General features: G+C 38.4%; 1 protein-coding gene across 1 annotated transcript in view; it reads right to left on the reverse strand.

Moving 5' to 3' along the window:
* The window catches only part of GPR137C (G protein-coupled receptor 137C), a 59,249-nt gene extending 43,563 nt beyond the window's left edge, over positions 1 to 15,686 (reverse strand). The window contains exon 1 of the mRNA XM_021701499.1: positions 15,273 to 15,686. Coding sequence (XP_021557174.1) covers positions 15,273 to 15,686 — 414 coding nt within the window. The remainder of the gene's footprint in view (positions 1 to 15,272) is intronic.
* Positions 15,687 to 15,920: the final 234 nt, after the last annotated feature.

A 15,920-nucleotide genomic window follows, 5' to 3' on the forward strand; every position in this document is an offset into this window, starting at 1 on the left:
GGCTCAGGTCATGATCTTAGGGTCCTGGGATGGAGCCCCAAGTTAGGTTCCCTGCTCAGTGGGGAGTCTGCTTCTCTCTCTTCTGTCCCTCCCCCTGCTCGTGCATTCACATTCTCTCTCTCTCTCAAATAAATAAAATCTTAAAAAAAATAAAACCCTCAAATTATAGATTGCTTTATTAATGTCAGACTATTAGAATTAAAGATGTCTTGGATATCAAGGAGACTAATCACTTTAGAAATTAAACAAATGGCCCAGAAAAGCAGTGATTTGGCAAACATCAGTTAGTCAAGTAAAACAATTTGGACTAGAACTCAGATTACCAGACATCTAGTTCAGGGCTACTAAAGTTATACTATTTAAACAGATCTCTTAACAAAGTTAAAGTTAAAAGATAACAAGGACACAATTTATAAAAGTTTGTCTTTATTTAAAACACATTGGGTGAAAAGTTCTACTTTGCTGAGTTAGACATTCTGATTTTATTTGTGGAGATAGACAGAAGTTTCTTTTAAACTCTGTGAATTGTTCAACTATCCAAATCAATGCATTGATCACATACATAACAGTACCAGATGCTTAAGCATTTGAGTTTAGGACCTCTATTTTAAAGGAAATGTTCTTTTTGAGGGTAGGAGGGAGATAAGTGGAAAAAGAGAAAAAAAGAAAAGATGGGTAGAGAAAGTTCTCCTGTGAAATTATATATTCAGGGACTCCTTTACCCCAGAATATTTAAGATATGGTGAACAAGGGCTTCATTCATTCAGTAAACATTTATCAAACACCTAATACATGCCAGGTGTTAATTTAGATGCTAGGGATACAGCAAGAACAGACTTGGTCCCTAATCCTATAATGCTTACAGTCCAGTAAACTCCCACAAATAAAATTGAAAATGTGCAAATGATACAAAGGAAAGGAGCATAATGCTCTGAGAGTCTATAATTTTGGAATCTAATCTGGTTGGATACTTGGGGTGAAGTCTTTCCTGAAGAAGTGTCACCCTGGAGCTGAGAGTTAACTAAGCAAAGGAAATAACAGTCTAAGAAGAGGGAAAATAATATGGAAAGTTCTGTGGTAGAAGGGAAATGGCAAGTACAAAGGACTGAAAGAATGCTAAGTGTGGCTGGAGTGGTGAGGGATAAGGAGGGACACAGTATAAGATGAGGCTGGAATCACACGGTTAAAAAAAATCAACTAACTATATATGTATGGCTCTAATTCTGGTTTATTCTGCTCCATTGATCTGTATGTCTATTTTCCCCCAGTATTATAATGTCTTGATTATTGTAGCTTTATAATAAGTCTTAAAATCAGGTAGTATGATTCTCCAGCTTCATTCTTTTTCAAAATTCTTTCAACTATTATGTGTCCTTTGTATTTCCACATACATTTTAAAAAGATTTTATTTATTTATTTGAGAGAGAGAGAGAGTGCATGCACGCACACACAAGTGGGAGGAGGAGCAGAGGGAGAGGGAGAAGCAGACTCCCCACTGAGCAGGGAGCCTAATGCAGGACTCTGGGCTCAATCCCAGGACCCTGAGATCATGACCTGAGCCAAAGGCAGACACTTGAGGGACTGAGCCACCCAGGTGCCCCCACATACATTTTTAAATCATCTTGGCAACTGCTACTAAAAAATTCTGCTGATATTTTAATGGGGATTGCATTGTATATGTAGGTCAATTTGGGGGACAAGTGACATCTTAAAAATAATGAGCTTTCCAGGGTATATCTTGCCATTAGGACTCCTTTAATTTCTCTCAGTAGTTTTGTAGTTTCCATTGTAGAGGACTTGAACATCTATTATTACATTTATTCCTAAGTATTTTAATTTGGGAGCCATTATTGTAAATGGAATTATTTTTATTTCATTTTCCAACTGTTTTCTGCTAGTATATAAAATACAGTGATATACTGCAAGCTTCTTTAATTCACTTATTAGCTACAACAATTTTTTGTTGATTTATTAGGATTTTTACCTAAATAATCATGTTACCTACAAATGAAGATAATTTTGCTTCTTTCCTTCTAATTTAAAAAAATTATTTTAATCCCAGTATAGTTAATATACAGTGATATATTAGCTTCAGGTGTATAATATAGTGATTCAACAATTCTATACATTATTCAGTGCTCATCATGGTAAGAGTACTCTTAATCCCCTTCACCTAGTACACGGATCCCCCCCAACCCACTTACCCTCTGGTAACCATCAGTTTGTTCTGTATAGTTAATAGTCTGTTCTTTGGTTTGTCTCTTTTTTCCTTTGTTTTGTTTCTTAAATTCCACATATGAGTGAAATAATATTTTCTTTCTCTGACATATTTTACTTAGCATTATACCCTCTAGATCCACCCATGTTGTTGCAAATGGCAAGATATCATTCTTTTTTATGGCTGAGTAATATTCCAGTGTGTGTGTGTGTGTGTGTGTGTGTGTGTGTGTGTGTGTATACATATACATATATATACACACAATGGAATATGTGTGTATGGAATATATGTAATATATATGGAATGTGTGATGGACACTTGGGCTGTTTCCATGTCTTGGCTATTATAAATAATGCTGTAATAAACACATGGGTGCATCTATCATTTCAAAATTAGTGTTTTTGTATTCTTTCATATTCTTTGGGTAAATAGCCAGTATTCTTTTGTATTCTTTGGATAAATACCTAGGAGTGGATTATATGATATTCTATTTTTAGTTTGAAGAAACTACATACTGTTTTCCACAGTGGCCACACCAGTTTGCACTCTCACCAACAGTGCATGAGGGTTTCTTTTTCTCTGAATCCTCGTCAATACTTGTTGTTTCTTGTGTTTTTGATTTTAGCCATTTTTATGGGTGTGAGGTGATCTCATAGTGGTTTTGATTTGCATTTCCCTGATGATTAGTGATGTTGAGCATCTTTTCATGTGTATGTTGGTGATGTTGAGCATCTTTTCATGTGTATGTTGGCCACCTATATATTTTATTTGGAGAAATGTCTGTTCATGTCTTCTGCCCACTCTTTAATTGGATTTTTTTTGTGTGTTTTCTGTCTTTGTAATTTTTTAAAAAGATTTTATTTGTCAAAGAGAGAGAGCATGAGCAGGGGGAAGGGCAGAGGGAGAGGCAGACTCCCCGCTGAGCAGAGAGCCCATCCCCAGGGCTCGATCCCAGGACCCTGGGATCATGACCTGAGCAGAAGGCAGATGCTTGACTGAGCCACCCAGGCATCCCTGTCTTTGTAATTTTTAAGTTTTTTTTTCTTATTTTTTTTTTAAAGATTTTATTTATTTATTTGAGAGAGAGAGAAACCACATGAGAGGGGGGAGGGTCAGAGGGCAAAGCAGACTCCCTGCGAAGCAGGGAGCCCAATGCGGGACTCAATCCAGGGACTCCAGGATCATGACCTGAGCTAAAGGCAGTCGCTTAACCAACTGAGCCACCCAGGTGCCCTTCTTTTTTCTTATTTTATTGCAATGTCTAGAATCTCTAGCACAATGGCTGGGACAAGAAGTGAAAGTACCTTCTTGTCCTAGGGAGTAATCTTTCTTCTTCTTTTTTGTTTTTTTTTTAAAGTAATCTTCACACCCAATGTGGGGCTCAAACTCATGACCCCAAGATCAAGAGTTGTATGCTCCACCAACTAAGCCAGCCAGGTATGGGAGTAATCTTTCAATCTTTCATTATTAAGTATAATGTTGGCTGTAGGTTTTTTGTAGATGTTCTTTATTAGATTGAGGAATTTCTCCTCTTTTGCCTAGTTTGCTACAAGTCGAGTTTTAAAAAATCATGGTTGTTGAATTTTGTCAAATTCTTTTTCTGCATCTATTGAGATGATATGATTTTCTCCTTTACACCATCAATAAAGTTTATTACATTGACTTTTGAATGTTAAACCAATGTTGCATTCTTAGGATAAAACTTATTTTGTCAGGATATGTTTTATGTATATTTTTGGATTTGATTTGCTAAGGATTTTTGCATCTAGGTTCATGAGAGATATTTGCAGCTATTTTTTTTTTTTTTTTTTTAAAGATTTTATTTATTTATTTGAGAGAGAGAATGAGATAGAGAGAGCATGAGAGGGAGGAGGGTCAGAGGGAGAAGCAGACTCCCTGCCGAGCAGGGAGCCCGATGCGGGACTCGATCCCGGGACTCCAGGATCATGACCTGAGCCGAAGGCAGTCGCTTAACCAACTGAGCCACCCAGGCGCCCCTGCAGCTATTTTTTATAATTACTTTTTCTGAATTTGGTATCATTTAGTCCTCATAACAACTCTATGGGATCGGCATTATAACCCATTTATGGAGATGGGACATAGGCACAGCTAGCTGGTAAGTTTTGAGATGCACTCTCAATCACTGTCTCACTTGTCTCTAACTTGTTAATGTTGCTTTCATGCTCTAGCATGTGGTCAAATTCCTTCCTTCCTTCCTTCTTTCCTTCCTTTCTCTTTCTTTCTTTCTTTTCTTTCTTTCTTAGTCTAGCTAAGAGTTGAAAAAATTATCTTTTTAAAAAACCAACTCTTTCAGGGCACGTTCTGCATGGAGCACTGGGTGTTATGCACAATGAATCATGGAACACTACATCAAAAACTAATGATGTAATGTATGGTGATTAACATAACAATAAAAAATTTAAAAAATAAAAAACCAACCCTTTAATTAACTTTTTCCATTTTTTTAAATTCTCTATTTCATTTATTTCTACTCTGGTCATTGTTATTTCCTTCCTTCTACTAACTTTGGGCTTAGGTTTTTTTTTTTTTTTCCTAGCTCCTTGATGTGTAAGGTTAGGCTGTTTATCCAAGATCTTTCTTCTTTGTTAATGTAGGCATTTATAGCTACAGAGTTCCCTTTCAGTACTACTTTTGTTCACATAATTTTTGGTATGTTGTATTTTCCTTTGTCACAGGATATTTTCTACTTTCCTTTTTTTTTTTAAAATATTTTATTTATTTATTTCATAGAGATAGAGAGAGGGAGAGCACAAGCAGGTGGAGTGGCAGGCAGAGGGAGAGGGAGAAGCAGGCTCCCTGCTGAGGAAGGAGCCCGATGTGGGGCTTGATCCCAGGACCCTGGGATCATGACCTGAGCTGAAGGCAGCCGCTTAACTGACTGAGCCACCCAGGCACCCCTCTAATTTCCTTTTTTAATTTCTTCTTTCACCCAAAGGCTGTTGAAGGGTGTGTTATTTAATTTTCACATAGCTGTGAATTTTCCAGTTTTACTTCTGCTATTAATTTCTGTTTCATTTCATTGTGTTCAGAAACGATGCTTGGTATGACTTCAATCTGTTAAATTTGCTAAGACTTATTTTGTGATTTAAATTCTCATATACCCTGGAGAAAAATCCATATGTGGTTGAGAAAAGTGTGTATTCTGCTGTTATTGGGTGAAATGTTCTGTATATGTCTGTTAGGTCCATTTGGTGTACAGTTTACTCAAGTGCTTTGTGTCCTTTTTGATCTGTCTGGATGTTCTCTCTCTTTTTAAGATTTTATTTGAGAGAGAGAGAGCATGTATAAGCGGGGGGGGGGCAGGGAGGGGGGAGGGAGAAGCAGGCTCCCCACTGATCAGGGAGCCTCACACGGGGCTCAATCCCAGAACCCTGGGATCATGAACTGAGCTGAAAGCAGATGCTTAACCAACTGAGCCATCCAGGCGCCCCACTTTCTGGATGTTCTATCCATTATTAAAAATGTGGTATTGAAGTCTCTATTATGGTATTACTGTGTATTTCTTCCTTCAGTTCTGTCAATATTGCCTTTTATGTTTAGGTACTCTGACGTTGGGTGCATATATAATTGTTCTATCTTCCTGGTGGTTTGACCCTTTTATCATTATAAAATGTCTTTCTTTGTCCCTTATGACAGATTTTGACTTAAGGTCTATTTGCCTGGAGTATCTTTTTCTATCCCTTCACTTTCAGTTTATGTGTATCCTTAAATCTAAAGCAAGTTTTTTGTAGACAGTATATGGTTGGGTCTTTTATTTTTTTTTCAATCCATTCAGCAACTCTAAGCAATTTGATTGGGGAGTTTAATCCATGTAAATTTATTTAAAGATTTATTTTAGAGAGAGAGAGACAGTGTGTGTGAATGGGGGGAGGAGCAGAGGGAAAGGGAGAGACTCTCAAGCAGACTTCTTGATGAGCATGAAGCCCAATGCAGGGCTCGATCTCATGACCTGAGCTGAAATCAAGAGTCAGATGCTTAATCGACTGTGCCACCCAGGCGCCCATAATCCATTTACATTAAAGAATTATTAGTAAGGAAAGATTTACTTTTGGCATTTGTTGATATTTTTGTTAGTTTTGTCATTCTTTGTTCTTTTCATCACTTGCTGTCCTTTATGATTTGTTGATTTTTTTGTATTGATATGCTCTGATTCCTTTTCCTGTTGTATAACTTCTATAGGTTTTTATTTATTTAAAGATTTTATTTGTTTATTTGACAGAGACACAGCGAGAGAGGGAACACAAGCAGGGGGAGTGGGAGAGAGAGAAGCAGGCTTCCCGTGGAGCAGGGAGCCTGATGTGGGGCTCGATCCCAGGACCCTGGGATCACGACCTGAGCCGAAGGCACTTAACTGACTGAGCCACCCAGTCGCCCCGACTTCTATAGGTTTTTATATGTGCCTGTGTGTGGGTAGTTACCTTATAGTACACAAAAAATATAGTTATAAGTTTATTTTAAGCTGATAATAACTTGAGTTCAACTGTATACAGAAACTCTACACTTTAACTTCTCCCCCTTAACATTTTTTGTTGTCACAATTTGTATCTATTTATTTTGTGTATCTTTTAACATTTTACTGTTATTTTAATACTCTTTTCTTAACATTTATACTGGAATTAAAATGATTTAATAACTACCATTGCAATAATACAGTATTCTGTATTTGTCTATATATTTATCTTTACCAATGAGTTTCATATTTATGCTATTGTGTTACATTTTAGCATCCTTTTGTTCTAACTTGAAGAATTCTCTTTGGCATCTTTCGTAAGGCAGGTCTAGTAGTGATGAACTCCTTCAGCTTTTATCTGTAAAAGTCATTATTTTTCCCATTTTTGAAGGACAGTTTTGCAAAACAAATATTATTCTTGGTTGGTAGTATTTTTCTTTTGGCACTTTGAATAGATCACCCCACTTTTTTCTGGCCTGCAAGATTTCTGCTGAAACATCTGCTTATAGTCCTATAGAGATTCCCTTGCATGTGACAAGTCTCTATTTTTCTCTCTGCTTTCTAAAATCATTTTGACTTTTGACAATTTGATTATAATTTGTCTTGTGTGGATTTCTTTAGATTCCTTTTTTTTTAATGCTCTTTTGGCTTCTTGGATCTGGATGTTCATTTTTACCCCAGATTTGGAAGTCTTCAGCCATTATTTCTTTAGATAAGCTTTCTGGTCCTTTCTTCTCCAACTGGGACTCAATGCACATATTGGTCTGTTTAATGGTGTACCGTAAGTCTCTTTAGCTTTGTTCATTCTTCTTCATTCTATTTTTTTTTAAAGATTTTATTTATTTATTCATGACAGACAGAGAGAGAGAGAGAGGTAGAGGGAGAAGCAGGCTCCCAAGGAGCAGGGAGCCCGATGCGGGACTCGATCCCAGGACCCCGGGATCATAACCTGAGCCGAAGGCAGACGCTTAACCATCTGAGCCACCCAGGCGCCCCTCTTCATTCTATTTTCTTTTTGCTCTTCTAAATTATTTCCAATGACTTGTCTTTGAGTTCATTGATCCTTTCTTCCATTTGATCTAGTCTGATGATGAACCCCTCAAATGAATTTTTCACATCAGATTTTGTTGTTTCAGCTCCATGAGTTCCTTTTGTACTTTTAAAATATTTTCTCTTTTGAATTCTCATGCTTTGTTGAAATTGTTCATGCTTTGTTCTTTTGACCTCGGTTAGCATCTTTATGACAGTTATTTTGAATTCTCTGTCAAGCAAATCATATAATGCTGTTTCATTAGAATTTCTGAATGTATCTTGCTGATTTATTTGGAACATCTTTGCCTGATTATTCATTTTTCTTGATTTTCTGTGTTGGCGTCTGTGCAACAAACAAAACAGTCACCTCTTCCGAGGGTTCACAGGCTGTCCTTATACAGAAGACGGCCCTCACTAATCAGCTTGTCCAGAGATTCTGGGGGCCTCTACCAACTCTTTTTCTCCCCAGGGAAATGTAGGAAGCTGTAGTTCTGGTTTGCTTGGTCTGTGCTGAAATATGGGAGGGGAGCTATTGCTTACTAGTTCAAATTGCTGTCTCTGTTCTCCCCCTAGGTGGTTAGACTGTATTGGACCCATTAGAACTCCAAGACTGGAAAGATAGTCTTTCCTGGGGACCCCCCCAGGAAAAGTTAGGCTGCTGGATGAGTGAACAAACACCTCTCCTCTACTGAAAGAAGCTGAAAGCTAGGAGGTCTCTTCCCAGTTATAAGGTATTGTACTGGGGTCAGGGACTGGTTTCCTTACTCATTTTGGTGATTGTGGTTTTATTTTCATCTGGGGTGCAGAAGCCATTCAGTTAGTTTCTGGATTTCTCACAAAGGGAATTTGTCTGCGAATTGTTGCTCAATTGGCTGTTTGCAGGGGGAAGGAGGGTCCATGGCTTCCTACTGCACCATCTTGCTGATGTCCCTCCTAACTTCACCCTTATTGTTGATAGTTTCATTGTGGGTAGAATTTTATGTTGCTGGTTTCTTTTTCTCAGCATTCTGATGATGTTTCACTGTCTTCTGAATTCTTTGTTAATGAAATGTCAACACTCTTAATTTTCTTCCTTTGTTAGTAATATCTACTCCGTGTAGTTTTAAAAAATTTTAATAGATATTATGTTTATTTAGTTTAATTCCAGTATAGTTAAACAGTATTAGGTTCAGGTGTACAATATAGCAGTTCAGGAATTCTATACGTTACTCAGTACTCATTATGATAAATGTACTCTTAATCCCCTTCACCTAGTTCACCCATTCCCCCATGCACTTCCCCTCTGGTTACCATTAGTTTGTTCTCTATAGTTAAGTCAGTTTCTTGATTTGTCTTCCTCTCTTCTTCCTTTGTTCATTTGTTTTGTTTCTTAAATTCCTCGTATGAGTGAAATCATATGATATTTGTCTTTTTCTAGCTTATTTCACTTAGCATTATACCGTCTAGATCCATGCATGTTGTTGCAAATGACAAGATTTCATTGTTTTTTTTTTTTTTTTTGCTGAATAATAGTCTATTGTATACATACACCACATTTTCTTTCTCCATTCACATATTGATGGACACTTGGGCTGTTTCCATGTCTTGGCTATTGTAAATAATGCTACAATAAACATGGGAGTGCATATATCTTTTTGAATTAGTATTTTTGTATTCTTTTGGTAAACACCCAGTGGTGGAGTTACTGGTTATGACAGTTCTATTTTTAATTTTTTGAGGAACCTCTATACTGTTTCCTACAGTGTCTGCACCAGTTTACATTCCAACCAATAGTGCATGAGGGTTCCTTTTTCTCCACATCTTCACCAACACTTGTTTGTGTTTTTTATTTTAGCCATTCTACTTGTTTTAAAAATATTTTGTCTTTGTTATTTTGAAGTTTTACTCTGTGTTCATTTTCATTTAGCCTGTCTTGAATTTTGGGGGCTTACTCTGAAACTTGGTGTCTTTCATAAATTTGGGCAAACTCTAAGTCATTATTCCTTTGAACAATTTCTCTGAAATTCCAGTTAGATATATATTGAACCTGCTTACTCTATTTTCATTCTCCCTTAATCCTTTGTTCATATTTTCGATTTCTTATTTTCTGGGCTATATTCTGGGTGATTTTATTCTCAGATCTTCACTAATTTCTTTTAAGATTTTATTTATTTGAGAGAGAGAGAGAGAGAGAGATGGCACACAAGTTGGGGGAGGAGCAGAGGGGGAGGGAGAGGGAAAGGGAGAGAATCCCAAGCAGACTCTGCACTGAGCATGGAGCCTAATGCGGAGCCTGATCCCACGACACTGAGATCATGACCTGAGCCAAAACGAAGAGTTGGATGCTCAACCCAGGCACCTCCACTAATTTCTTTTTGTTCAATCTGTTGTTTAACCATTCATTTCAGTTTTTAATTTTTTTAAATTTAAAAACGATTTATTTCCAAATGTGCCTAGTTAACTTTTTAAAATCATATCAATACTGTTCACTTTCTTAATTCACATAAATATTTTATATTATGTATTTGATAATTCTAATATCTTTAATCTTTGTAGGTAGATTCTGTAGTGAATTTTTCATTTTGAGCTCATGTCCTGTGAAATTTTATCTGTCAGGATTCTGGGTTTAAATTATACTCCTCAACAAATGATTTGCATTTGCTCCTTCCAAGTTCTTCAGGTTACTACCAAGCCCGGATACCATTAAACTACATTTTCAGGTTGGCTTTATTTTTTTCCTCCAAGGTCACAGAAGTGGTGTGAATTCAGGCTTCAAACTTGTGTGAGAATAAACTTGTTATGCATTCCCAGGGAAGACTTTTCTTCCCCAATATGTGCCTCCTTCACCCAAAACCAAGGCAGAGATAGGCACAAAGACCATCATCAACGTTTGAGAACCTGCTTATTTTTCCTAGTCCATCCACAGAAGAAATACACTTTGAGAATTCTGGGATTCAGTTGGAGGGAATGAAGTCTCTGATCAGACTTCACCACAGGTATTGCCTCCAGTGTCACCTTCCCAGACCTCCAACACATAAAATTTAAAATCCAGCCTTTAAGCCAGCAGGAAGCAGCTAATAACCACTCCTAACCCCAAGACAAATATCTGTGGGGTACTTTATCATTCTGCATTCACTTCTTTCTTGTGTGTGTGGTTTCTTGCCTCTGAGGAATTTCCTCACTTACTAGCTCATTCATTGAAAAAGATTAAATACTCTTTGCAGCATTTTAAGGCAACTTTCTGAATCTCTGTTCAGCCAGATGGCCCGGGTTTCTTCCATAAACTAGGAGCTGAGAGTCAAATGCTGAGAATGAAGGGAAAAGAAAGTCTGCTGGTGAGAGGAAAGGTTTGAAATGGGGAAAGTGGGAAAGCAAATGAAATAGTAAAGCACTAAATAATAACACGTTGATGGTGTCCAGGGAAGTTCATAAGGATGGATCACTTGATAAGACTTTATAGCCTTTGGCTATATGGTAGCCCTATATCTGATACATATTAGCCCAATAACTGTGGACAAATCACACCCTGTTTGTATCTACCTATATCATGGGGTTTGTGAAGACAAGGGTTATAAAATCCAACATTGAACTAAATCACTATTTCCAGCAAATAATAACTGACTCCTGATGTGAAACTTACTTGTTTTATAGACTTTTCTATTTAATAGAATTTGTTGAAGCCAAATTAGCAAAGACCTAATTACTATGGGTCATTTGCCATGATGTAAAAATAGTATTGCTAAGCAAAACTCGAATATATTCAAGTGGTTTCATTAGTAATACTTTACCTGTGGTAATCAAAATAAACTTTTATCTAATTAAATCATGATAATCTAAGAGAATCGTAGGATTCATACCAATAGGCAATCTTTTAGGCAGAAAATATAAAGATCCCAGAAAGTACACAAATAATTTACCTCAAATGTTCATCAAAATCAAGTTAACCCTCAAATTTTAGATGGCTAAATATTTTCTAGTTTTGGCCTTTTCAAGAATGTCATTCAATAATATATTCACCATTGTTCTAGTTGCTATGAGATAAAAATATAATAAATTAACTTAATCCTTAAGGAGTTTTCATGTTAGGTGGCGAAAATGCTTTTGTGAGAAATCACAGAACATTATAATGACACCCAAGTACATGTAAGTTAAACTACACATTATTGACATATCATCAACACTTGGAAGAATATATTCATTGTCAGGGACAACGACAGCATCCATGAATGTGAGAGTTAAGATTCTGAATTTAATTTTCCTAGCTGGCATTGTGGTATTTTGGCATTGTGATTAAGTCACCATATTTATCCTGATTAAACAACTGGCATTCATGTTACAGAACTATAAGAAAAAATGTCAATATGGGCCTTGAAGATGAACTCATTGATTTTGGCATATATAACAATACTCCAAAGACAGTGTACTATCAACTCTCATCTTAAGTCCTTTTACTTGTTTCAGTGGTAGGTAGCATCAGTTTTATCAGATAATCTGTTTTAAAGATTGAAGTCTTCTCTGGTAAAAGTACAGGAGTGTGAACCTTTCTCTGGTAAAGTACATGTTCTATTGATCATGCCAAAAAAAGCTCAGTAGGTGTTTTTAGATTAGTGTACAGTGGGTCCCCCCCCGCCCCAAGTATCTGCTTCCAGGAGATTAAGTTGAAAAGTCTAATTATTTCAGAAGGGCTACTTCTCCTTATCTCAATTCCACTCAAGTGTAGTCAACAAAAGAGTGATTTAGGCAGTCTTAACTTTTTGAAAACTTAATGAGTTTTAGAAGAACCACCAAAATGCATTCAAAGTAGTAATGGTTGTTTTTCTAACTTTGTTTTTATTCTGCTCCATGGTTTTTTGTAACTAAGTCCTTAAAGTTAGAATATTTTTAATCATAAGAAATGTATGCAACAAATGCTTTAAAGAGGCCAAAAGCAAAATGAAATTGGTATTTAATGATAGATAGTAAAGACAGAGTGATTTGGTAATCAAGAAGTGCAACTATTCAAAACAGATATAGGGCCTTTTAGTGAAAAAAAAAAAAATCAAATGTCAGTTTTGTCACCAGATAGATTTTCCTTACCATACTTCTATAATACCAAGAACTCACTGAAAAAGTTTCATTAATTCAGAACGATCAACGGAAAGTATACTTCCAGTTACTTGGAATTGATATAAAAATTTGAATTCAAATACTCTTTTAAATATAGATTCCTCCTGATTTTTTCTAATAATAGGGAAATGATTTCTGGTCAAGATATCACTCTTTAAACAGTTGAAAATTTGTACTTTTAAGTACAGTTATGTGTTTTAAAATTGTTAATTTGATTATAAAAAGACAAGCATAGATAATCTACACTCTTTTTAGGAGCCACTACAAAAGGAAAAAGCTTTAGTCTATCTTCTTTTCAAATGTTTTCTAGGTTTATTGAGTTTTATTGCTTTTTGAAAAATTACATCACACAAAAGATTCATTTAACAGGAAGACTTTTAGACATTTAAATTCTTCCCTTGGAATATCAGCAATTAAAAGTATGAAAACCCAATCTAGATATCATGCAGTTTATGCTGTAGAAGCATACTTTTAGAATTTTGAGCCTAACTATAGATGCTTTTTCTATTGTGATAGTGTTTAGCCACTTTGTGACTACCTCAAGGTGAGAGGTATGACTGGGAGAGGGCACACGGGAATAACCTGGGGCACCAGAAATGCTGTCTATCTTAATCCAGGTGGTAACATGAGTATACGCATACATAAAATTTCATAGCTGTATCCTTAAGATTTATGCCCTTTATGGCATTACCTTATTTCTCCAAAAAAAGTAAAAAAGAGTGTTTAGCTACTTTATGAAATGCCCACTATTTCACAGGGAATCATTAATATGATTTTATAAGTCAAAATGTATAGGGGAAAAACATTATCTGATGCTCATGGCTTAAGGATTGCTAGTCACTTTCAGGTAAATTATGTCTGAAGCTAGATTTAAGCTTCAGTAATGAGAGGTCACTGGTATTCTATCAGAAATGGTGTCAGGAAGAATACGATGTATCAATTTAACTATAAAGGACCGAAGTGTTATGACAGCTTTAACAACAACTAGAAGATGAGAGCATCATCAAATAAGTGACATGACTATGGCATGATTATCTGGTTTATGATTGCCCATGTTTTTTTTTATTTTTGCTTTTCACTGTTTGGGTTTTGTCTTGCATTGCTTGGACTTCCAAAGGATGGGGAAAGAAAAGAATTCAAGTTAAATTAGTTTTGTTACTTATTTTCAACTGTTGTTTTTAATGTGGTAAAAAGCTGAAGTTATGACTGTAATTTTAAAATTATGCATTCTACTTTCCATCTATTATGGGAGAAGAGTTGATTTACGCAGAAAATATAAACAATCTGCCTCAAATGTTTTTTTTACTTTTGCTCAGAACTATGTTAATTCTCATCACCTCCAAAAGCCTTTGAGAGGATTACCTGCATAGACCAATATTGTTCTATATTAGTCAGTATTAAGCATATGATGTCACCTTGTTTCCTCCCCTCCTCAAGCTTTTTTTTTTTTTGGTGGGGGGAGGGGGAAGGGAGAGTTTTTGGGCAATTCTCAAAATTCTGTGGCTTAAATACCACTAGCTGACACACTTGATTGACAACCTTACACTCTCAAACCTGTTTGAAATGGGTCAAATACCTAAGCGCTGCAGAACAATGCAATCCAACCAGCAATTCCCCATAAAAGAGAAAGGGGGTGTGATTAGGTTCCAGCTATTAAGCAAGTTATTGCAAAAACAGTTTAGTGGTTTGTTTCTGCAATAGTCACAGGTTAAGCTAGTATTTTCTGTCTTAATTAGCTCCAAAAAAAAAAAAAAAAAAAAAACCCCAAAAACCCAAAAAACCAAATCACTAGGCTGTAGGAGGTAGGATAAATAGCTAAAGCTTGGAGCAAGTGGGGCAAACATTAAGAGCTTTATGGAGGTCTTTATATTGACCCTCGGCTTTGGTTATTGATCATTAACCCTGCTGGGGAACTATCGAACGGAATTTGTGTGAGGCTTATTGAGCCACAGGAAAGGAGATGCAGGAGGGAATATAAGCTTCTAATAAAAGAAACGCAGCAACAATAGCAGAGGAACAGCTCTGCCTGGTGACGTAATGGCTGGCAGCAGTCCAGCTTCAGCAGAGCTGCTGCTACCTCAGCATCCAACCTCTCTCAACACAGTCCAGCTTCGGCATAGCTACCGGGGCTCCTACTTCTTGCGATGCCACTTTGTTGGTGCCACCAACACCTTACCTTGGAGGGCCAAAACACCGAACAAAGGGTGGTCCTGTTGTAAGTTGTCAGAACCCACACTCTCACTCACTCAACCCCGCCAGTCTCTCAGGAACCGAGTCTATCCGCCGCTTAAGTTTAGGGCGAGCACAGTGGCGCACACTCCAGGCGTGCCTCAGTTTCCCCAAGCTGCTCTCGGGTCCGCCTCGAACTGCCCGGCCCCCCCTCCCCCCCGCCCAGTCCTCAGCCCGAGTTGATCGCTGCAGCCCCGCTCACCCGCCCGGCCCCGCATGCCGGTCCTCCCGCCTTACCTCCGCCAGGTAGAGGTTGAGGAGACAGAGCGTGGAGAACTGGAGACAGGAGGGGAAGCAGTAGAGCAGCCAGTGGGGGAAGAAGTGCAGGTGAGCGGGCGGCCGGAGCAGGGGCAGGGAGCCGCTGAGCGAGAAGGCGGCGGAGAAGAGGGTGGTCCTGAGCGCTGCCCACAGGAGACAGAGGAAGAGGCAGAGGCTCTGGTAACTCAGCCGCCGCTCCCGGTACAGGAGCAGCCGCCACAGCTGCAGGTAGGCAAAGGCGAAGAGCGCGGCGTAGAGCAGGGCGTGCAGGATGCTCAGCGCCAACTGCACCGAGCCCGGCACCGCGGCGCCTGAGGCGGCAGCGACGGCGCCTCCGCCTCCGGGCGTCGAGGGCTCGCGGCCGGCCGCCGGACCCGGCACGGACACCCTCATGAGGGGGCTGGGGGGCCGGTAAGAGAGCGCGGGAAGGAAGGGGCCGGACTCGGAGCCGCCGTCGAGGGGGAGAAAGATTTCCCCCTTCCCCCCCACCCACCCCAACCTCCAACCCCAGGAAGCGCCGTGACAGGACCCGGAGCCCCGCGCAGAGCAGCCGCGGCTCCCCGGACCCCGCCTCCTCTCCCCGCCTCCCCCCACCCCCGCCCCGGGGGTCTCGGCTCCTCCTGCTGC

The sequence above is a fragment of the Neomonachus schauinslandi genome, chromosome 9 (assembly GCF_002201575.2).
Source record: "Neomonachus schauinslandi chromosome 9, ASM220157v2, whole genome shotgun sequence".
Taxonomy (NCBI): domain Eukaryota; kingdom Metazoa; phylum Chordata; class Mammalia; order Carnivora; family Phocidae; genus Neomonachus; species Neomonachus schauinslandi.